At 47.1% G+C, this 23,419-nt stretch overlaps 2 protein-coding genes across 4 annotated transcripts; both read right to left on the bottom strand.

The window, feature by feature from the left end:
• Positions 1 to 2,221: 2,221 nt before the first annotated feature.
• On the bottom strand, positions 2,222 to 10,816 carry CLEC4F (C-type lectin domain family 4 member F). 3 transcript variants are annotated; one of them, XM_016155820.2, is made up of 8 exons: positions 10,626 to 10,816; positions 9,622 to 9,738; positions 9,221 to 9,316; positions 8,309 to 8,493; positions 7,372 to 7,630; positions 4,295 to 4,446; positions 3,298 to 3,416; positions 2,222 to 2,649 (listed from the first exon to the last, which is right to left on the bottom strand). In XM_016155820.2, the coding sequence occupies exons 1-8, from the start codon at positions 10,729 to 10,731 to the stop codon at positions 2,511 to 2,513; spliced, it is 1,173 nt and encodes a 390-aa protein (XP_016011306.2). In that variant the 5' UTR covers positions 10,732 to 10,816; the 3' UTR covers positions 2,222 to 2,510. The 3 variants fall into 3 exon arrangements, with proteins under 3 accessions (XP_016011306.2, XP_016011298.2, XP_016011287.2); XM_016155812.2 differs by having other exon boundaries at positions 7,372 to 8,493; positions 9,221 to 9,268; XM_016155801.2 differs by having other exon boundaries at positions 7,372 to 8,493.
• Positions 10,817 to 15,072: 4,256 nt separating this feature from the next.
• CD207 (CD207 molecule) lies at positions 15,073 to 22,699 on the bottom strand. The gene is made up of 7 exons (XM_016155882.2): positions 22,694 to 22,699; positions 20,664 to 20,802; positions 20,451 to 20,567; positions 18,374 to 18,748; positions 17,640 to 17,791; positions 16,549 to 16,667; positions 15,073 to 15,991 (listed from the first exon to the last, which is right to left on the bottom strand). Exons 1-7 carry the CDS (start codon positions 22,697 to 22,699, stop codon positions 15,850 to 15,852), a joined length of 1,050 nt encoding a protein of 349 aa, XP_016011368.2. The 3' UTR covers positions 15,073 to 15,849.
• Positions 22,700 to 23,419: the final 720 nt, after the last annotated feature.

The raw sequence follows: 23,419 nt of genomic DNA on the forward strand, positions 1-23,419 counted from the left end.
AGGTCTTACCAACCCACTAACAAACAAAAAAGAAATAGGTGTAAGTTCCAGTTATCATTACTTGCAAATAATTTTGTTTATCCAGAAACCCAATACGATTAACTAGGAAAAAAAAAAACATAAAACTAACCAGAGTTCTTATGTATATATTCAATAAACTGGTTAATACATGATAAATATGATACCTTAATATCCTAATCTCTTATTAGAGAATATAATGAGTATCCAGTCAAAAGAGGTAAATTCAATGCACATTCAATGCACACATTCATGTGTGTTTTCTCCAAAAATCTACGATAGTGACAGTAAAGAAATAAATATAAGAAAAACCCATATTAATGAGAAGAATGAGAGAAGAATCAATAGCAGATATAAAATTTCAAAACAATTTGGAAGCTGGCAGTGGGTGGGTGAGTGGTAGCTGACTCAACAGAACTGAGAAAATAGAACTCTAATTGGCAGTAGTGGCGGGAGAGAATAAAAATCAGGACAATCCTGGTAAACTCAGAACTCGGAAGTACCCATTGCCTTACAGAGCAAACTGAAAATGAGAGAGCTGTCTTACCCATCCCCTCCTCTACATCCCATACCCAGGCAACACCCCACAGCTGCCTGCACTGCAGAAGGCTGGTTTATATCCAGAGAGGCCTGCACAGCCAGACTGAAAGCAGAGGACTTCAGGGGCCATCTCTATACCAAACAGAGAGATGCCCGGCCCTCTTCCCGCTCTGGGGCTTGTTGACTGGTAGCAGTGGAGTTTCTATTTCCTAGGCAACATATTAGAGAATTCCTTTCTGAGGAGCCTCCCACAGCCCTTGGATTAACTGCAGTTCGAAATGCAGGGATGCTTCAGTGAAAAATCTAGCTAGCCACCTCATGCCCTTTAGGAGAACCCACCAATCATCAAATCAGTTCCACAAAGATGTGACTTTTTTTGAAAAAGTTAAACGGGGACTTACTCTGCTGGATAACCAGACATATTGTAAAACTACAATAATTAAAACAATGTGGTTCCAGTAAAGAAAAAGGGAGCTCATTGGAATGCAATCAAAAGTCCAGAAACAAGTTCGTGAATTTAGTATTTGAAAAAGTTGGCTTTTCAAGTGAGTGAAAAAGAGCATGTTACAATTGAGTAATATTTGAGGAAAAAATAGATGCCTACCTCACAATATTCTCATAACTAAATTCCAGATGCTTAGTAATGTAAATGTAAAAAAAAAAAATTAAAAAATATATAAGTAGTAGAAGAAATGTAGCAAAATGTTATTTCCATCCTGGGATAGAGAAGGAGTTTCAAAAATTGATCAAAAGCTAAGAAACCATAAAAGAAAAGGTCAAAGAAAAAGCCAAAAGAAAAAGATGAATACCATCAGATTAAACTCTTGTTCAGCCAAAGATATAACAGAATAGAACAGATTTTCATTTCTGGTCATAATGGAGTAACTGGACAAGACTTTTTTGTTGTAAGCAATGAGAAAACTGGAAAAAAATACATAAAATGATCGTTTTCAGATATTGGATAACAGGCAGAGCAAAACTGTGATCTGAGTTCCTAGTTAGATAAGCCCATGACCCCCCTGGGTTTCCTCCTGGAGGCTCTTTCCAGACTCCACTGCAGGAAGGAGGGTCTGACATGATGCATGACAGTCTCAATGAGCTGGAGAGAGAAAGATGGGAGTTTGGGGAGACAGTGCATGCTAGAACTTGGGAGCAATGAAGAGAAAGAGCTCCAGAAATCTCCTTAGGGTTCGCTGTGCAAACATAGGAGGGGACTCGACAATGTGGGGCGAAACACTGCTAAATAAATCCTCATTCTAAGTTAAGCTAGCAGAAAGCGGAGTCCCTGGGAGGGTGAATGGGGTCACAAGATGAGGCCAAAGCCAGAGATTCAGCTCTGAGAGTTAACAGTCTGAAGATGAGATGTGGCCAGCCATAGGAGAGAAATAAGTTTTTGGAGTGGATTACAGGCCTGGGAAAAACCAGCTCCAGCCCCACCTGCAACAGAGAAAATGTAGGGAACATCTAGGATGGCTATTGACTTCCTGGGAACTTGGACCTTCTACGGCGTCCCTGTAGTTTGTGTTAAAACTCTGCTATTTTTAACAAACTAAGCGTTCCTAGCTACAAAGGCCTTAAAGATATGCTTGTTTCAGGACATTGAGAAAGGAGAACAAATCCAGAGAGCAGAGTGTGGTGGCTGTCACAGAGACGAGTACAAAGCTTTTGTTTATCCAATGAGTATTTATTGAAGATCCACTGTCCAACAGGCTTGTGCAGGTTGCTGAGAGGGACGCAGAGGCATGACAAGCAGCCGCTGATCCTCCTGCATCACATGAAGTAAGCATGTTTGAACGGGTTAAATAAAAGGACAGAGCAGGAGACACAAAAGGCCAAATGGAAGGCCCCAGAGAACAAGTTGGGTTTGGAAGCTCACAAGAGGTCATGGTGGAAACAATCCAGAGCTGGCAATGGCAATGACCTCTCAGCTCTGGCCTGCTTCAGACCACACCCTAGCTAATGGGCTTCTTGCAGACCCACTGATAGGGGGAGTTACAGTTCATATCATTCCACTTTTGTTGAATATGGACACAGTCTTCACTCTGACCATCTTTGTGCCGCCAGTTGTCTGGCTGATTACGATTCCAAAACCTGGAGAAAAGAGGGCTTTATTCTGCTTGATGAAGGAAGGGTCCCTTCCTTCCATTGTTGCATAAGGAGTTGAAGTGACTTGGGTTCCTAATCCCCTGGTGGCCCCAGGATGGGGACAAAGCTGGGGCCAGAGTCACCATGAGGATGACTCTGCTGAGGTTGTTTTTAGTTGCTGAGGATTGAGGGACAAGAAAGGTGTCTGAAGCTGCAGGGCCCCTCCCTAAGACTCACATTTGGAGATCCCATGATGGGGGCAGGACCCCTTGGGACCATGCCTACATCGGGTATAGATAGGCAAACAAATAAACAAATAAGAAGATCCTCTCATAGGCTGCTTGCCAACCGCAGGACCAGTCCAATTCTGATACCCCTCTGTGGAGGAGTCCAGGAAAGGATCACGACTATACCCATGTGTACACACACACACACACACACACACACACACACCCCATACACATTACACACATCACACACACATCACACAGACACTATACACACATTGCACAGATATTGTATATGTGTATCACACACACAACACTAACACTTACTGGTCATGTAAACACACACAGGACAGGGACACACAAGAGTCTTTAACCAGGCCTGCCTGAGACAGTGCCTGGAACAGCATTGGGGGCTGGTTGGACTCACCCTCTGCTCTGGGCAAAATCGAATGGTGTCCCATCTACCCAGCGCCAGGTGCCCTCCGTGCCACTGTCAGTGAGGCCAATCCAGTGGTAGGAGGTACTCGTGAACATTACCAGATATGCCTGTAGAGAAAAGACAGTGTTGTTTGACCCTGTGTGAGGAGCCGGTTCTCCAAGCCATGTAAGAGTCCAGGTCATTCCCCCCTGGTCCCAGGGGCATGCAGCCCACTCCTCTGAGGGAACTGGGCCCCTCCTTGGGCCTTCTATGGTTTATCCAAGATCTAGGACAGCAGCCAGATCCCCTCAAGAGAAGTCCAGTTTTTCCCATGTTGACTTGGTGAGAAATGTAGCTTTACTGGGACAGAGACCTAGCTACAGTTTATTAAGATTTGTTTTACAAAATAGTATGTCCTTTGACAAACATACAAAAACAGTCTCAGGAGAACCACGAGTAGATGGTTCTGTAACTTGAATTGTACCAAACCTATTGTCATCCTTTGTCAACAACCCTAGTAAATTCTGATAAACACCTTCAGCAAATGGGCCACCCAGGGACTATATTGCCTTTGGTGGTCCTCAGGCTCCTATGTATGTGTCTAGCCTTGCCAAGAAGCCTGAGTCTCTGGCTTGTGGGCCCTCCACAGCCGATGTATTAATTGATGTTAAAATCAAGATTGACAACTGGAGAGGAAGCTGAGGGTCTAAACACAGGGATGGGGACAGAAGGATGCTCCCACACTCTAAAGGCAGTCACTTGGTGCCACCTCCCATTGCCCTTCACTGCTGACATCTAGGGTCCTCTGAGAGTCTCCCGCATTTATTGAGGTTATTGGGGTTTCCTGTCAGTGCTCATTAGAACTCAATAAATATTTGCTCCCTGACTTACAGAAGTGAAATGAAGGTCTCTGCCACACCTGCTCCCAGAGGGGAAAGGCCAAAGCACCAAAGCCCTTTGTCTCACACCCACCCCATCAGCACCACCCCAAGCCAGCAGCTCTGACCTGCTCCTCTGCAGAGGTCACCGAGGCCAGGTGGGCTCCATGAGACACACAGAACTGCTCAGCCATGTGCCAAGACTCCTTGATGTCAGAAAAGTAATACAAGTTCTTTCTGTAGACCATCCAACCTTGCAGGGCTAGCTGGAGAAATTGATCTGCAACAGAGGTTGGGGAGGAGAGAGAACCAGGGACTGGGAGTGGATGTGCAAGAACACGCCTTCATGATCTCTGCAGGGACTGACCACTGAGAGTCACAAGCACATGCAGTGCTTGGTGCCCAGTGCCCCAGGGGCAAGGCCTGGGAGGCTGCGCCACTACCAAATATGCCAGGAATCTGTCGCCCAGGACACCTGGCTCCATCACTCCAGGGATCCTCAGACAGTTTTGCTACCCAGACGACACTTTCTTTCTGTGCTCCCGCTTTCTGGCTCTACTACCGTTTTCCAACTCCTTGCTATCACCTGACAGCCCTCTGCACCTCAAACCCTGCCAACTCCCTGGCGGAGGTTTCACAGTCACCCCAGAGTGTCACTCATTTTCTTGACTTCATCTCCATCTATTTTGGCTGCCCGCACCCAGGAGCGTACCTGGGACCCTGTCATCACCTGGTCCTCCTGACCTCACAGTTTCAATCAGCTCCTCGCGTGAGCACAAGCCCTGATGATTCTCCCAGCGTTTTCATCCCTCCCCGCAGTGACACTCGGCTCCTCAACACCACCTATTCCACAGCTGTTTGAAATGGTACCACAAGAGACTCGCTATTTATTACTTGATTCTTTTGTTTAATATTCGTTGCTCAGGGTTCCTTAACCTCTATGAACTAGAGACTGTTGTAGTACAAAGATCAATAAGACATAATTCATGCCCTCAGGGAACTTACAGTCTAGTAAATGAGGTATAAAAAAAGGTGTTGGAGAAGATGCATTGATTGAAAACCATGTGCATGTCAGACTAGAAGCAGGAAAGGGGGTATGATCTATTTCACCTGGGCTGGAAGGGGGGCTCAAGGAAGACACCCTAGGTGAGATGTCACCTGAGCTGAGTCTTAAAAGACTGAGGAAAAGTTTGCCAGGTGGTCAGGGCCAAGGAGAGCATACCGGGCAGGGGAAAAGTAGACCCAAAAGCATCAAGTTGTGAAACCACGCCACAGGTGTGGCCTGATCTAGTCAAGTCTTTGGTGCAGTCAGCACGCGAGGGATAGGAGATGAACTTGGGTGGGTTCACCAGCACTAAATCGTACATCCCTCTGAAGGAGCTTGGGGTTTTTTCCTGTGAGCAATGGGAAGCCATGAGGCCTTCTTTCTCTCACATCAGATCAAGTCTGTTCTAATCTAGAAAAACCCTCTCAACGAAGTTCACCAAAATGTTAGCAGTGCATTCATATAGAAAATATAAAATTTTTCTTGAAAATGCAAGTGGTTAATTACTTTATTTCTCTTTTTCAACATTTGCCACATTGTCTACAATTAATGTGTGGGTTTTATACTGTAAATATCAATGATACAGGGTTTTTTCAGTCCTCCCCTCTCCCATGCTAGCCCCTTCGCCTTAGCCTCATCTCCTCTCCTCAGGCAAGGTCCTTGAATGACTCATGCGCCTGATCCTTCATTCATGCCCCACTAACCATGGTCTGGCCTCCAGGCCACACACAACTCTCCATTGACTTACTGATCGCTCAGAGTCCTTGGATGTCTACTGGTTATTTTACCTTGCCCCTCTTATGAACTTGCCAGGACTAGTCACTCACTTCTTGAAATTCTGTCCTTCCTTGGCTTCCACAACTGTACATTTCCTGGTTCTCATACTGCCTCTAAGACTGCCTTCTCCAGTCTCTTTCAAAAATACCTCTTTCCCTTCTTGCCATCTAAAGTTTGACTTCCTATTTCCACCGTCAGCCTTCTTCCCATGAAGCATTTTATCTCATACAAACCCTGTACCTCCACTCCCATTGCCACAATCAGAAGCAACATACCCAGGGCCCCCACATCTATGTCTGCAGCCAGGGCCTCTCTTCCTACACTCCAGACAGCCTGCAGGTGACATCCACTTGAATGTCCCTATAGCATCTCCAACTCAGCATGTCTAAATCTCACTGCTCTTCTGCCTATTCTGTTCTCCAGCTCGGCAGGAGACCCATCTAGTCAGCCTCCTTGAAGCCCTTCTATAGAGCTTCATTTCCTGAAGGCTGAAACTCAAGCTCAGAGGCCTTCCTCACCTAGCCGATGTCTCTCCGGGTCTGCCTACCTTTCTAGGATAGTATTTTTCAAACTGCAGTGAAAACCATTAGTGGGTTGTGTTGAGATGTTTTTTGTTTTTTAAGAATAAATTATAAAATATCAGAGTGCATTCATGCAGTAACGTTTTGTTTTTTGAAACGTGTGTATGTATGTGTATGTGTGTATCTTACACATAATGATACTTACTGGGTCACAAATGTAAAATGAATTTGATGCTGTAGTTACATTCAACACAGTTTGAAAGCCACCGTTCTGGCCCCTGCCTACTGTCCTTTCAGCCTATACCTCATCAACAGCCCTCTTGGCCACAGTCTAACCATCTTTATGCCCCTGACACATAACAGAGCCTCAAAAAATGTCAAATGGATGCATGAATGCTGGGTACCCTGTTAAATGTGTTGACTCATTTGATCCTCACTGTGATGCAAATGTTATTGTCCCCACTTTGCAGACAAAAAAAGTGAATCTCAGAGAAGGTAAGCAACTTGATCAAAGTTGTACCATTTGTGATCACAGGAATTCAGAAATAAGGCTGTTTACCCCCACTGGCACCCACTATTCTGATTACACACCTTTACCATACTTAGCTCATTCCCCAAGTGTTCATTTTGTCACTCTGGCCAGTTGATAAGCAACTTGGGAGCGAGGCCTGTATCTCCTATGCCACCTCTGCCACTGCCGAGGCACTTCGAGCCTATTTGGCTGGATTTGGCCCCTCTCCAGCACCCACACTCTTTCCCAGGGGGATGCGTGATGAAGTAAGCAAAAGGACAAAGGAACAAGAGATTCTACTCTCCCGATGGACTGTGCCTTCCGCAGGCCAACCCCCTCCCTCCCACTTACTCTTGGTCTTCTGTAGCTGCTCCTGAGAAGCAAAGGATGCAGAGAGGTTCTCCAGTCTGCTATACTCCTCCTGGATTTTCATTGTTAGTATCTTTTTAGTGTCCTCGAAATCCTCTTTTAACCTCTGGATCTCAGCATTGGCCTTTTGCAGGTTGTCCTCTAATGTCTGGGTCTTGGAATTTAAAGCTGCAGCACCCTCCATTCCTTGTTTTAAGGTCTGAATCTCTCTGCTGACATTTTTCGAATGATCATTTAACACCTGAAGATTAGAATTGAAGGGACTGGCATTTTCCAGCTCTGTTTTTAGTACTTGGATCTGAGCATCTGTCTGCTCCAGGTGGCTATTGGCTATCTGGGTCTGGGCAGCGGCCATTGCCAAATCTTTTTTTAACAAGTTGATCTCATTGCCAGCCTTTTCCAAATCACCTCTTAATAACTGGAGCTCGACACTGGTGTTGTCCAAACTGCCTTTTAGAAGGGTCTGGGTCTGAGAGTTTAAAGCGCTTGCATTCTGCAGGCTTCTACTTAGCTTCTGAACTTCAGCATTGGTTCCTTTCAAGCTATTTCTTAAAACCTGATTCTGGGCCCTTAAATCATTGACTCTGTCCAGGTTACCTCTCAAAACAAGGATCTGAGCATTAGCATTCTTCAAAGTACTATTTGCCAACTGGGCCTGGGCACTTGCCTTCTCCAACCCTGCCTTCAGTGCCTGAATTTCAGTATAAGCATTTTCTAAGCCTCTGCTTAACATGTGCAGCTCAAGACTAGTGTTTGCTAAACTGCTTTTTAAGAAACTCTGAGTCTTGGAATTTAAAGCATTTGCCTCTTCCAGATCTCCCCTTTGCTTCTGGATCTCAGCACTGGTCCCCTCCAAAGAGCTCCTTAACATCTGGGTCTGGAAATGCAAGGTACTGGCATCCTTTAGAATGCTTTTTACCATCTGGACGTCAGCACTGGTGTTTTTCAGGTGACCACTGAGCATCTGGATCTGAGAACTGACATTGTCCACTCTAGATGTCAACAGATGGATCTCCACGCTCCAGGTTCTGGAATTCTCCACATGGTCTTTAAACATCTGGATAGCCTCTTGCAACTCCGCCACCCTGCCAGAGTGGAAGGGATCTGGAGAGAAGAGATGGAGAAGGCAGACACAGAGGCCCATGACATAGGGAATCATTTATTTCATAGGCAAACCAGAGTGTCCTTAAAATTTTCAAGAGGCATGTCTATGGCACAGCCCTAAGTGCTCCTCCAGCAGCCTGCTGCTCACTGCAGCCACTGAGACCCTGGGGATGGGGCCACCTGAGAACATGGGCCAAAAACAGAAAAAAAAAATAGTTATCTCACATGAACTGAGGGGCAAATTGCATGACTGATAAAGGATAAAAAATAGAATACATACTTCCTTTTATATAAAACTCTAGAAAAAGCCAGCCGATCTATATTACTGCAAGTCAATCTGTGGTTGGCTGGAGATGACGGGAGGAGGGGAGAGGCAAGGATGACAAAGGGAACAAGCAAACTTTGAGGGGAGAATGATGGATATGTTCATTATCTTGAGTGTGGTAATGGTTTCACAGGTATGTACATATGTCAAATCTTATCAGATTATACGCTTCAAATGTGTGTACTTTATTATGTGTCAATTATACCTCAATAAAGCTGTTTTTTTTAAAAAAAAAAAAGAAAAGAAAAGAAAAGAAAAGAAAAGAAAAAGATCATGACTTTCTGTGAGGAGAGTGGAACCCAATCAGGGGCCTGAGCGTTAGGGGAAAGCCACATCCTAGGGTCTGGGAACTCGAATGCCCCAGCTCCCTCCCACCTGCCCGCCCCTACTGTGCCTACTCACTGTCAGGTTCCACGGGTAACTCCTCAGTAGTGTTGTCTCCTGGAAACCCTTGGGAGAAGGCATAGGCCTCTGATGCAGGTCTTGGGCGCTGTAGAACTGAGACACCCCATTCCTGGGTCAGCACAGTCCCTCAGCACCGAGCCTGGTACAACAGGCTGTCCCACCCAGAGTCAGAGTTCCAGAAGGAGTGAGATGGCACCAAAGACCCCTCAGAGTTTCCCTCATGGGCCTCTGTTCTTGGGAGGCTCCCCTTTCACAGTGGCCTTGGTCAGGTTTCAAGAAAGCTCTAGTTTGGGCCTGGGGCTACAGATGGACTGACCCTTCTAGGAGCAGAGCACATGTGTCTGGCCTTCATGCAGGAAGAAGAGAGTCAACAGGGCTCAGATTACCTAGGAGCTTACCTACAACACAGAGAGCCATAAGAGAGGTGACGGTGGCCACGAACACAAGTGCCAGGGTGACAAGAACAAGCCTTGGTGCCTTGGGGGCTATGGGAGCCACTGCCGAGGAGTCCAAGCCTGTGGGGAAGACACCAGTGTCCAGAAAAGAGTGTGCTATGTGGGCCAGACAGAGTCAGCCCCTAGGGCTCAATCTCCTGACCTGCCTTACAGAAATGAGAACACCTGCTACACTTATCACAAAGAAGAGAAGCGGGACACTTTGAAATGCTCGCCAGAGCTCACTGGGGGATACGGTAGCAACACAAAGGCTGAGAGGAGACCACAGCCCAGAACCTGGCGGAGGTGCACAGGGCACAGAACCTGGCATAGACAAGGAGAACAGCAGGAGCATGGTTTAAATAAAAGAAGGAAGGAGGGAGGGAGGGAGAGTAGGAGAGACAGAGCAAGAACCCTGACCTGAGTCCCAGGGCCAGGCTTGTTCATGAATCTTAACCAGAGCAAGACTCACAGCCCTTTGGGGCTGCCGCCTCCCCCACAAACTGACCTGGGTCAGTGCTGGAGCCTCCTTCCACTGGGGTCAGGAAGCCCCTGTTCATGTTCTAAGAAGGGCTGTGCCTGGGGATCTGGGGGCTGTGTTTAGGGACAAATACTATACAGGGAAATCCACTCAATATGGAGCAACATCAGCCTGGAAGCCCTGACACCTCACGGGGCCACCCCAGTGTGCAGAGATGGGATTTCAAATCGGGCCTCTCTGAACTCAAAGTTCACCCTCTTTCTTTTGCCAGGTTGCAGTTCCCAAGAGAAGAGCCTGGAGAGATTTCATGTGGAGACTGAGGGTATGTCCCAGGCTCTCTGGCTTCATCTGACCTACCTTCTGTCCTTGCTTGTCTGTCCTGGAGGCTGAGACAGAGACAAGCAGAGCTCTGACCTGCCAAGGAAAGGCTGAGGGACAAGCAGGCCAGTCCCTGATCAAGGATGAGCTGAACCCCCAGTTTTCTCACCTGGAGAGTACAGAGAGACCCTCTGGTTGTCTGTGCAGAAGTGGACCTTGTCATCATTCATCTTCGCTTCCTTCATCCTTGAATGCTGTGCCCTGCCTCCGTCCATAAGGGCCGTGCTGTGGCCAGCAGTGGTGGGAAGGGAAGCTGAGATACCCTGGATTTATATGTTCCTGTGTAGGTCCTGACCACCCCTAAGCTCTGCCTTCCTCCCCTGATGAGTCTGCAGAAGCACCCCAGTGAGGCCCCTCCCCTCAGGGCTCGCAGGCACCAGTCAACCCAGGCCCTATCCCCTCCCTCTTCCCATCAGCATCAGTCCTTGCTCTCCTCTTAGGCCCATCACTCCAACCTCCTCACTTAGGCCCATCTCCCCAACCTCCTCACTCTGGCCTAGCCCCCAGACACTGGCTTCTGCCCCCAAATCACAAACACCTTTCACCAGCTCACCAGCAACCTAGAAGAGAATCAGAGATTCCTTCTCAGCTTTGCAAAAATAAATAAATAAATAAATAAAATCCTTGTGACTTGTGGTGATGTAATCCTAGCCTGCTTCAGGGGGTTCCTGATACTTGTGGACCTAGACTGAGAAGACAGGGAAGCAAGGCATCCCACTGGAGCTGTGTGAGTCCAAATTCCCCATTCCCCCATGAGAAAAACCAGTGTTACAAAATCAATAATCCCACTGGCTGGTCAAGGCACCCCTCCCAAAGTCAGTTCCGAGGATACTACCAATTCTTGTTCCTCAGTCCCTCATAACTTCAGATAATTACAATTTTATCAAAACAGATCACATTTTAACTAATAAAAATCTAATGACATATTTGTCACCCCACCTCACCAGCAACCCATTTACAAGATGTCAGTTACAACCTTGCAAATGGTTTGTTCAATCTATATTGTGTTGCTTTTTGCTATTTCCACTTTCAGTTCTCAAATCCTGGGGTCAGCCTCCCATAGGCCTCCTGAGTGCCAAATAAGAAGCCTGCAGCCCACTCTGCTGGTGGAGGAGCCATAGTGAAAGCGCCTCCTCTGAGGCTGGGCTGAGAGAGAAGCTTTGGTCTAGGAGAAGCCTTTGCCATGGATGACCAAGGTAAACTCAGCCAGCATCTAGCAGAGTGCACAGCTGATCTGCAGGCTGAAGAAGCGAGTGGTTGCCTACACTCAGTTCATGAAGACATGGTGTTGTGTGTGTGTGTGCGTGTGTGTGTGCGCGTGCTCGCAGAGCCAACATCCATCGACCTGTTTCCTGTCCATGAAAGCTGACCTGAGAGGAAAGACACAGGAGGAATGTAAAGGCACCAGTTTCTGGAGTAGTCAACAACATCATCTGAGCTCCAACAGCATCTGCCAAGCCTCTTCCCCTTGGCATGAGAGGGGGGATGCAAGAAGTACCTCCCTAGAGGCCCATATGAGGTCCAGGGATGGTGGCAGAGAAGAATGGGTGTGCCTTGGTTTCTATTTCCCCCCACACAGGAGGGGACCAAGCCAGGCCCACTCCCGGGGCCTGAGAAGCCAAGGGGGCCTCAAAGTAGAATTCTAGGGACCCTTTGCCCAACTGGAAGGGCAGAGCCTGGGCCAGGAGAGGGGTGCAGTCCTCCAGATATGATGACCTCAGATGGGTGCTCAGCAGGACTCCTCCTCTGGCCCCTCTACCCTGTCCCTATACCCCCAAACCCCGGGCTTCTCCCACAAGAACACCACCTATCAATAGGGAAGAAACTCCAGGAGAATGCTACATCCTTGCAGAGAGGTCTTCCTGTGTTCTGGCCAAAAAAAATCAAATGGACATTTTATACATTAATATCAAAACCACTCATTGGCCAGACCACTCACACATTTGTTTTCCCTGTTCCTGCTGAAGGGTATAGGGCCATGCTCCTAGACATGTAGACCCCTAGCTTCAGGAAACCCAGAAGTTTTTCAGTCATCTATATCAACCCCTAACAACACCGGTGGTCAGCTGTATTCCAGAGAGTGGCGAGATCTAGCGGATTTGATGGAAAGGAAAGACCCATAGCTTGCAAGCATGGGTCCTTAGCAACCTTCGTTCTTCAGGCATTTCTCCTGGGATTTGTCTTGAGAACCACCCTTCCATCATGCTCAGTCTGTCTGGTAAGGGCAAAGCTGAACCCACACCCAATTCCCAGCCCCAGGTATGAGCTTGTGGCTCCATCAACATAACCCATCTCCCAGACCTCCAACATTACTTTGGGGATGAGCATGTGACCCAATGCTGGATTTTGGTTGGAACTGTTGAAAGGGGGACAGTCTTTCCTCTGAAACTGCAGAGCCATGAGGTTGTACTCTTAAAGCTACCAAGATCACCAGTAAGGAGTCTGCCTGGCACTAACGCCAAACCACAGGCAGCCAGAGCTTCATGGCTTGATGTGAGTACATGTACCCAGCTGCACGAAGTGTCTCGACTTTACACCCTACACCGAATCCAACCACAGTCTCTCACATCACAGGCCTCAGTGCAGGCCACCATCTCGCCAGGCTTTAATTTAATTAATGTCCCAATGGTTCTCCCTGTCTTTAGCTTTACCTCCCTCGAGTCCTGCCATCATATTGCAGGCATAATGATCTTTTCAAAAAAACAGTTAGGTCCACACATACATTACCTCGCTCTCTCAGCCAAGAAGAAGCAACAATGCCCAAAAGTAGCAGCACCCACATCTTGGTTTCTAATATCATTCTCCAAAAAAAAAAAAAAAGAAAGAAAACAGGGCTTTTTGGAGAATCATCTGATTCTAGGAGTGGGGCAGGAAATATACAAAATGAGTTTGGAATATCTCGTACTGCCAAAAGGTAAAGAGATGATTTAAAAAATGATGAAGGTAAGTCAAAAGAACACAGGAGCCAACTGAAAGAGCTCCCAATGGCCAAAGCTAGAATAATTTGAGCAAGAAAATATATATAGTATTATTGGATTATAACCCAAAGTATAAAATTCATGAATTCATATTGATATAAATAAATATTTCAATGCATAAAAAGATAACTCTCCCATGCAGAAAAATTCCAAACAATTTCTGTAGATATTCTGTCCTCAAAAAAGTAGAACATAATTCCCACTCCTTAAGTGTGGGCTGCACGCAGTGACTGCTGTGGTCTGAACGTTTATATCTTGCCAGAATTCAAATGCTGCAATCCTAATTCTCCATGTGACCTCTCCCCACCAATTGACTCTTCAGATGAGACCATAGCCCCAGCCAGGAGATGGAATTCTCATAAAGGGGACTAGTGCCCTTATGATAAAGGTTCCCAGAGGACTTGCTCACCTATTCTGCCATGTGAGGACACAAGAAATCTGAGATCTGGAGAAGATCCTGTTTTAAAATGTCCTCTCCTCAGGATCCTAATGAGGGTCCTAATGAGAATGCTAATGAGGTGAGGGCCGCTGTGATGAGCCCACCCCTGTGCTCAGACCTTGCTCCTTCCTGCTTCCCTCCACTCCCCTCCTGTCTGGTGCCACCTGGATACCTGCCGCAGTCACAGGACTGGGATTCAGACCCATAAACAGTGTCTCTGTGAAGAGTGGGAAACCTGAGGAGTCTTCCCCTCCAGAGTACAACCAGGGTAGAGGGTAGTCCAGCGAGTATCTATGAGGCGAGGCCACCAGGAAGGTCATGACACCGCAGACCTCACTCTCCTTTATTTCAATAACTCCAGGGGTAAGCACGGCTCATATTCTGTGGCATTTCGAGAGCTGAAGTTTCCCTTCTTGTTAATTTTGAACCCTCAACTGCTTCCTGAGGACACCCAGAACTTCATCCCCAGCTGAGGCAGGATAGTTAGTTTAGGCCAGTGTCCCCCCCCCGCCCCTCCACAATGAGGCTCTAGAATTTTTCCTTAGTCCTTCACTCAGCCCCCTCCCTGTTTTAATTCTGAGTGTAATAATGGAGCCACAGCAGAGACTGGATGCATAGTCTTGGGCCACACCCTCCTCTCTAGGTGGCATGAGAAACAAGCCAAGACCCAGAGGCAGGATGGATAGCCTTAAGACGTATCCCCGCCTCCAGGATACGGCTCTGAGTTTTTACGTTGTCCTTCATTTGGCTTTGGCTAATCATAATATCATTATAATATCACTTGCATTGCAAGTACCACGTCTACAGTCCTCCTCCACCCAAGAAAACAGAAGCCAATAATTCAGAAAGCCTGGGACAAACTCTGTCTCCGAATTTGCCCTCACTTTTAAGTGTGTGCTTTTGCTTTAATAAAACGTTCCCTTTCCTGTTGCTGTTTGCCGTGTCCTTGAATTCTTTCTAGCTGCATAAGAAAGAACCTGGTCACCAGAGAAGCCCCAAGTTGGGGTCCCTCTTTGGACTCCCCCACCCCACCCCCATGGAGCTCTCCAGCACCACGGCAAAGCAGATGGCCTTTCCATGAACACTCATCTGTACAGCAGTAAAACGTGCACACAGAGAGAGGCCTTCGCCAGGTAGCATTTTATTCTAATGAAGCTTGGAGGTGACCTCTTCAGGTACTGAGGGCCACTTCTTTGCACACAGCACAGGAAGGGAAGAAATAAAGAAAAAAGAAGAGGTGCAGGGCAGTGAGGCAGAGGGGCTGGGCCCTGGAGTTTAATGAGTGAGGGAAGGGAGGAAGAGCCCGAATGCTGGTCCAGCCCCTGATAGGGACCAGTAGATCCTGTCCCAGGGAAGAAGGGGCTCAGACCTTAGGGGATGTGGAAGAAGAGGATGATGGGGACATAGCATGGACTGGGTCACCAAGAGCAGAGCTCTTCCCACTGAGAACATAGCCACCTAAGCAGGCAACTGGCCACTGGGGAGAGCAGGGTGGGGTGGGGTCAACTGGAGAAGCGCTGAGTGTCAATAACAGGAGATTTGTATGGCTGTCTAAAGCAACTTCGGTGTGATGAAATTGAAGCTTCTCTGAAGTGATGAGAAACCTCAGGGTGTTGCCCCAAATTATGGATTCTGATCCACCTTACTGAGGCAGTTCGAACTTCTAAATCCTCTCCACCCTCCCCTCCCATTTTAACCCAAGCTCTCCTTTCCATTCCAGCTGCCTCTATGAGGTGGGAGAACTCCCAGCCGAGGCGGACGAGGCAGACGGACTCCAGGATGCCTGTGGGACCATTCCGAAGGGAAGAAAATTAAAGTGAAAAGTCACCCTGGAGTATGGAGGACAGAGTAGCACTTCCTTGAGTGCATTGAGCACTGGAGCACTGCCAGCCCAAGGGCTAGTCCTGTCATAGTTCTTAGGGGTTGTAGGGCCGTTTACAGATGAAAAGGAGCTGTTTGTCACAGGGGGCATCATTCCATGACTGAAGAGAGGATGTCTGTAGATTGGCACAGTGTTCATTGTTTCCAGAATTGTTGGGCTCGCCTGGAATCCAGAACCTATCCAAGGAAAACACAAAGAAAAACTTATTTCCAATGAAGAAATGAATGACTGCAATCCCAGCTTTGAGATTTGTACTGTGGCAGTATCATAGCCAATGAGGTTTATCCAAAACACTATTATTGATAATTGATACAATCCCAGCTTTGGTCCTAGGAAATAGTCTCACAAGTTTTGACGCCCAGGCCGGAGAGAAAGGGAATTGGTGAACTGACAACCTCTGAGCCTACAAGCAGCTGCCAAGTGATGGCAAAACCAGCCCACCTCTCTCAAGGCCCTATACAAATCTACAGTACTGAGACCTGACCTAGAACAGGGTCCCGGCCAAAATCTGGCTGCCAAAACCCAGCGAGCACAGAGTGGCCACAGATTTGTCCCCAATCCCACAGCCAATTAGTGGCATAGGTGAGCTGGATTTTGGTTCAGTGCTCCTGCTATTCGTGAAATGGAAGAATCACAAACCCTGTAGTCAAAGGTAAACATCACCCCCACCATTTGTGCCCTGTCCCTGGCCTAAAAAAAATGAGGCTGGGAGGGAGGGCTCCGAGGGCCTTACCTCATACTCTGGACCTTGTCGAATGGAGTGTCATCCACCCAGTACCAGTCCCCCTCACTCCCTGTTTTGGTCAGGCCAATCCAGTGGATAAGTCCACCTGCTGTCTTGTACAGGAACTCCTGTAGGAAAGACAGAATGAGTAGAATCACGGCCATCGCTTGGAGTTGGAGCATCTGTCTCTCTGGGTGTTTTTCACCTGTGCTCAGTGACAGCCACAGACACACTGCACACACTGACCTCTCTCAACCCTCTTCCTGTTCCTGCCCAGAGTCCATCTTCTATTTTCTGGTTTGTCTCTGCTCTGCAACTAACAGATTCAGGACTCAGGCCTCTCTGCCCCTTAGGAAGAAAGTACTGGAGCACAGAAAGACTCAACTAAACCCCAGAGCAAGGAGCCCAGGAGAATGGCCCAGATAATAATAGCTAAATTTAATGAGCGTTTAGTATGTGTGAGGCACTGTACATTTATATGCATTTACTTGTTTTCTTTCTCTGAGGCAAGTACTATTATCATATATGTTTCATCTAGGATGAGTTATAGACCAGGTTGGGACTCTAGGCTTTGGCCCCAGAGCTCTTGCTCTTGCCTGTGCTGCTAGCGCACCTTCCAGATAAAAGGAGATTGTTGGATATTCTGCCTCATCAGATAGACTTCTTGGGTTGCGTAGTGTCAGTAATGCTATATGCAAATACTTTTTGTTTTCTGGGCACAGAGAAAAATTGTACGTCCCTGTCCTCTTTGAAGCTAAGAGTATTGAATCATTTGCTTTGCAAATAAAACGTAAGCAAAAGTGATGTCTGTTGTTTCTAGAGAGCCAACACACAATTTGTCATGTTTCCTTTTCCTGCTTCAGCAATTATGGAAACATATGTAGAGAAGAAGGCTCCTTTGCCCTGCATCCTTGAGTAACCACAATGAATAAAACCCCTTGTCAGCCCTTGTCGGACATGTAGTGTAAGTGAGAAGTAACCCTTCACTGTCATGTCACTGATATTTGAAGATTTTCATCACCACAGCATAATCTTTCCCATCCTGCTTAATACAGCTACTAATACATCCCCTTCCTAGAGCTCATAGGAATGGCACTCACCTGTTCACTCTCTGAGGTCACTGAGGTCAGGTGTGAATCTCTGGACTTACAGAACTGCTGTGCACTGTACCAGGTCTTTGCGACACGGGAAAAGTAATAGAAGTTCTCCTTGAAGTACTTCCAGCCTTGAGAAATCACCTGGAGAATGTCATCTGGAGAGCAAGGGTGAAAGGTGAACACTGGTGTTCCTGATTTCTCTGTGTGCTGGCTAGGTGGGGGTACTTGAGCGGGATCCAAGAGATAGTAGTGAATGAGGCTAGGCTCTGGGGTCTTTGAGTTCTTGTGTAGAGGCTTGGGGACACTCTCTCAGATCCTGAAAGTCTGGCTGAGACTAGTAGAACCTCTGGTCTCAGAGAGGGGAGAATGAGAGAGGATGGATCAAGAATCTGTCTCTCTCGTGAAAGAGAAGGAATTCTCCACTGGCCATCACAAGTGGCTAAGCCCATCAGCTCTGGATAAGAAACTTAATGAAAAATGGCCAGATTTGGGCCAGAACAGAGACTCCCTAATGCCTTCATATTCTGTGCCTTTGTGTGAGAGCCTAAGTTGGTCCCTGGTCCCTCCTCTCCTGAAAAGCCCCTAAGTTCTCCCCAAACCCAGTGCTCAGCCCTCTCTTCTGAGCTTTCCAGCCATGCCTGCCCCTCTCCTCTCCTGCTTTCCCCCACACGTACTGAGACTGGCAAGGTCCCATGGGCCACTGATCAACTTTCAACATTCTTTTCTGAGTCACTTACTTTGCCGTTTGAGCAACTTGCTGGTATTCTCCAAACTGCTCTGGAGTGCCCGAACCTTTGTGTTTAAAGCACTGGCTTTATCCAAATCATTTTTTAACTGTGGAATTTGGGCATTTAAATCGTCGACTTCCTCCCAACTTTTCATTAACATCTGGATCTGAGCATTGGCTTTTTTCACATCGGTTTCCAACCTCCGGATATGAGAATGAATGTGATCCAGGCTGGCATTCACCATCTGGATCTGAACGCCAGCTGCCTCCATGCCACCTCTAGTCCTCTTAATTTCAGAGCTCAGGGTGCTGACGTTGTCTACACGACCTTTCAGCAATTGGGCATTGGTCTTTACATCTGATAGTGTGCCCATAACCCAGGGATCTGGATTTGAAAAAATCAAGAGGTTATTCAAGAGGATCCATAGGAGAGGGAGTGGGGATGTTTTCAGAGTGATAAAAGGAAGGGCAGGGAAGGAAGGGAAATGGAAGGGAAGGGAAGGGAAAGGAAGGGAAGGGAAGGGAAGGGAAGGGAAGGGAAGGGAAGGGAAGGGAAGGGAAGGGAAGGGAAGGGAAGGGAAGGGAAGGGAAGAAACAGGCTCAAACTTCCCAAGGATCCAACCCAAGTAGCTGTTGCCTTCCTTCCATTCATTTTTAATTGAGCCATTTAATAAACATGTGATGGCACCTACCATGTGCCAGGAACTCTGATAGTTGCAGCTAATGCAAAGATTGATAAACACAGGCTCACTGTTAGAAGACTTCACAGGCAAGCAGAAGTGGGGATTAGACCCCAGTCCTAAATTTTCTTCAAGCATTCAGGGCACATTTGGTAAAGGGATGCCTTCAACCACCCCCATGTCACCTTCTGGGCCTCATCACTTGATTCCAAGCCCTCTTCTTTCAGGGCCTCCCACAGTGGCCATCAGCGAGGGCAGCACTACCCCTCCCACATCTGTTCACAGACTCTTCATGACCATGGGAGGAGCTGGCCATGAAAACTTCTAATCTGGAAGTGACTTCTCCAGAGCACACAGAAAGGAAGAATTATGAAACCATTTTTCCCCTTCCCTTGTCCCTCTCACTGTCATGCTCTGCTCAGGCCACAGGATCCATGCCAGAGATGAAACCAAAAGTAACCCAAGAGGGCTCCAAGCAGAAAGTACTCTGCTTAGTAGCTCCAAGTCTGAGACCAGGTATGTCCCAAGGCCATGAAGACTGTAGATCTGGTGGGAGATGAAGGTTCTGTCAGCAACAGAGGCCATGAGCCTCAGAAAAGCTGGAAGAAGAAGAAAGATAAGTCACACATCCAATGAAGAAATGGGAAATTTTCCTTGATGTGAATGAAGAGAGCATGAAGGGGTCCTGGTGAGGGGAGGGGACATGGGGATTTATTAGCTTGGTCAGGTTCTCTATCTAGTCAGCTGAGGCTGAGGATACAGTTGGGACTCCATCCTATCAGGTCAGGAAATACCTTGCTCACTGTCAGGAGCTGTCAGTGACACAAGGCTCTGGATCCAAGGGACGCATTGTTCAGAGAGGGAGGAGAAAATAACACAAGATGAGGAAATAGGTGAACATTTCCTGGGGACAAAAGAGTGTATCTTTAAGCACAAGCATGCAAGTAGGTTCTACTCTAATTTAAGACTGAGTTCTAATCCCCACTTCTGCTTGCCTGTGAAGTCTTCTAAGAGTGAGCCTGTGTTTATCAATCTTAGCATTACCCACATCTACCAGACTTCCTCACACACGGTAGGTGTCATTGCATGTTTGTTGAATAAACAGATTATAAATTAGTGGAGGGAAGGCCACAGCTCCTTGGGTTGGATCCTTGGGAAGATTGAGCCTATCCCTTCCCTTCTCATTCAGGAAAAATTTCCCCAGACTTGAGAAAAAAAGAGCAGCAGCTCATCTTACTGAGGACAAGGACTCTGTGGCTACACATGAAAAGAGAAGAAATAAGACAAATGAAAAAGGCATAGGTGGGAGAGACCACTGGAGAGCAGGAAAGAGAGGGTCTAGATGTTGAGGGAGCTGATTGGCTCTGGAGAAGGATCATGCCTGGATGATTAAACCAGAGGACTTACAGAAAATGGCCTGCAGCAGGACGGAGGCGAGCACAACCAGCGTCAGGACGATAACTACAGCACGAACTGTGCAAGGTTTCCTCAGAACCAGAGGCGAACCCGTCTTGGGAGGAGGTTCTGTTGGAAGAAAAAGAGAACATTTGTTGAAGGCCAGCAAATGATGGCTTTGGAAGCGGAGCACTGAGCAGGTTCTGAGCAGCGACTGGTGCTTGCCTCGGGGCCAGAGGGAGATGTTCTGTTTATCTACGGTGAAGTGCGCGTCAGGGACCTCGCTCTCGGCAGCCTTCATTTTGCACACTCGCGCGGGCAGCACAAGTGTTTCTAGCTGGCTGTCTCCCCAAGGAACTTTTATCTAGAGGAAAAAGGAAGTGAGTCCCATAAGAGGTGATCATGTCATCCCAAAGTTCCCCATTCCTGACCTAGGCACCTTGCCTGGCTTATGTCACAGCTCGGTCCTCTCCTCAGAGGTCTGAGTTTTCAGGAAGAGGCCATTTGTCTTCTTTTCTGGGGGATCTGTTACAGGTACTTTTTAATCATCTTGCCCCCAGACTATCCCACCTCTTTTATCCCCTCATCCTTCATCCATCCTCCCATCTATTCATCCCATAAATACATATCGAGTGCCTTCTAAGTACCAGACACTGTACTACGACTGGGCCACAAGGATGAATAATTCAGTCTTTGCACTCAAGCAGCTCACAGTCTGGAAGGAAAGACAGACCCAAGGAAATAAATTACAATACAAGAGAAGAATATGTATGTACAGTTCAAAGGAAGTTCAGAGAATGGAATAATGGTAAAAAGTTCCATGTAGAGGGATTAGCATATTTAAAAGTATGGGAACATAAGACAGCATGGAGTGCTTGGCAAACTGTCAGTAGTTTGGTAGTGTTGGAGTGTAAAGCATGAGAGTAGTGGGGTGAGCGTGGGTCTACAGAGGAATCTGGGATCAGATCATGACGATCTTTTTGTATAGTGTTAAGAAGCTTCAACTCTGGCTTATGGGTGACATGGAACCAATGAAGGACTTCAGGCAGGTGAAAAACAAGGACAGAGACATTATAGAAAGATCACGCTAATCATGTTGAGAAGCATAGATTAAGGCATGGAAAGTCTGGAAGCAGGGAGACCAGTAAGGAAACCACTGCGATGAAATATTCTACTTTCTGTTATTAAGACATCTTAGATGATACAGTATCCCTTTATAAAATAGGGCTTGGAGATGCAAAATGCAGATGTAAAACCTGGGTTTTCCTCCTTGCTTCCTGCACTTGTGAGCCTCTCAAAGTGGGGAGGCTCAGCAACATCAGACCAGGAACTGTTCTTTCATTTGTGAGAGTTCGTTCCTCAGTGCAGAAATGAGCTGATTTAGGGGCTCAGTGAAGGACTAAGTTTTCTCCTGGCTAGCTTCCCATGCTTTGAAGAAGTCTACCAAATCTGAGAAACCTCATATGTAATAGACTCTAAACAAATATTTCTTGGAAAGTAGGAAAAGAAAGAGAGAAGAGAAAAAGGAAGAGAGAGAAGGAAAAAGAAAAGGAAATAAGTTCAGGTAATTGAGTGGATGGATGGATGGATGGATGGATGGAAGACTGATAAATGGATAGATGATGGATAGATGATCAATGGGTGGATAGATGAATGGATCAATTAATTGATTGATCAACCCATCAATGGACAGGTACATGAAAGATAAATGATTGGAAAAACTGATGACTGATCATTAATTCTGAAACCTACAGTCTATGGACTGGGATCAGTCTTCCAGAAGCTACTGCTTCTTCCCACTGCCTCTGGAAGTGCTCATTCATTTCCATAACAACGGCATGAAGGAAGTGTGATTGACACCTTACCCAAAATTCAAAAAACTCTGGCCATAAAACTAGAAAGTTAGCTCAGTCTCACTGAAGCTGAACCAGTGGGCTGGATGACAGAATGGTGTCAGGGACCTGGGCTGGAGGCTAAATGAACAGGGCCAAGGAAACAGCTACCTACGGTTTCAGAGGATGTTTGAGAGGATCCTACCTCCCTGAATAGCCCAGCTCTGCCTGGCCAGCCCGTTGTTCTTGCAGGCCACTTGCTGCTCTCTCGCTCTCTCTCTGGCTGATTAAGCCTCAAACTGGATCTGCTTCTCTGACTAGATGACGGAACCCAGAGAGAGCACCATACCACACTTCCTAAGTGCTGAGAAGGAAGTTGGGTCATAAGGATGGTGCCCCATTCATCTTATCTCATCTCCTTACCGACATCTGTCTATACCTTCCAGGACTGCTATCTAGCCTAACCTTTAAAATTAGCTGATCGCACAAACTGAAGTCCTCACTCTAACTCACTGCCTCTCTCTGTGACTATACCTATTTTCTTCAGGCTGCTCATCTAGTTGCAGAGCCTTGGTTCCCCAGTAAGAGTGTTCTGCTCCTGGACTCTCATGTTTGGTACTCAGTCTAACCCCAGTCTCCTCAGCCCTTCTGCTCTTGGCTCCTGGCTTTACATTCACAACCTGTCATAGTCCAGGGCCTAGGGGTAGAAAAGAATTAGAGTTGCTCAAAACCTTGGCAGAAGGTGCCCTTGGGATCTGCGTCTTCTCCTGCAGCATATAAGGGAGAAGAGCTGCCACACAATATAAGTCAAGAGCATCTGGGCCCTTCCCTCTCTGTCAAAAAGTTGACTTTTCCCCAGCCCCCGCTGGTTGTAGCATAAGCCATTGATGGAACACCCATATGCCCTCTCGGTGGTCTCAGGAAAGGATTCAGAAGCCTCACTACACTGGTGCCAGCTATAGAAAAAAGGGCTGAATGTGGAAAGAATTTATCTAAGCGATAGAAGTGGAGGCCTCTGATAGACATTCTGCTGATTACTGGGCAAAAGGCTGATCCCGTATGAGGAAGTTAAACATGAAGCAACCAGAATCCTGGGCTGTGGGCCCTGTGGGGTTTTGGAGTGTAAAAGTCCCAGCTAGAAGAGTTTCA

Source organism: Rousettus aegyptiacus, unplaced genomic scaffold (genome assembly GCF_014176215.1).
Source record: "Rousettus aegyptiacus isolate mRouAeg1 unplaced genomic scaffold, mRouAeg1.p scaffold_m13_p_7, whole genome shotgun sequence".
Lineage (NCBI taxonomy): Eukaryota > Metazoa > Chordata > Mammalia > Chiroptera > Pteropodidae > Rousettus > Rousettus aegyptiacus.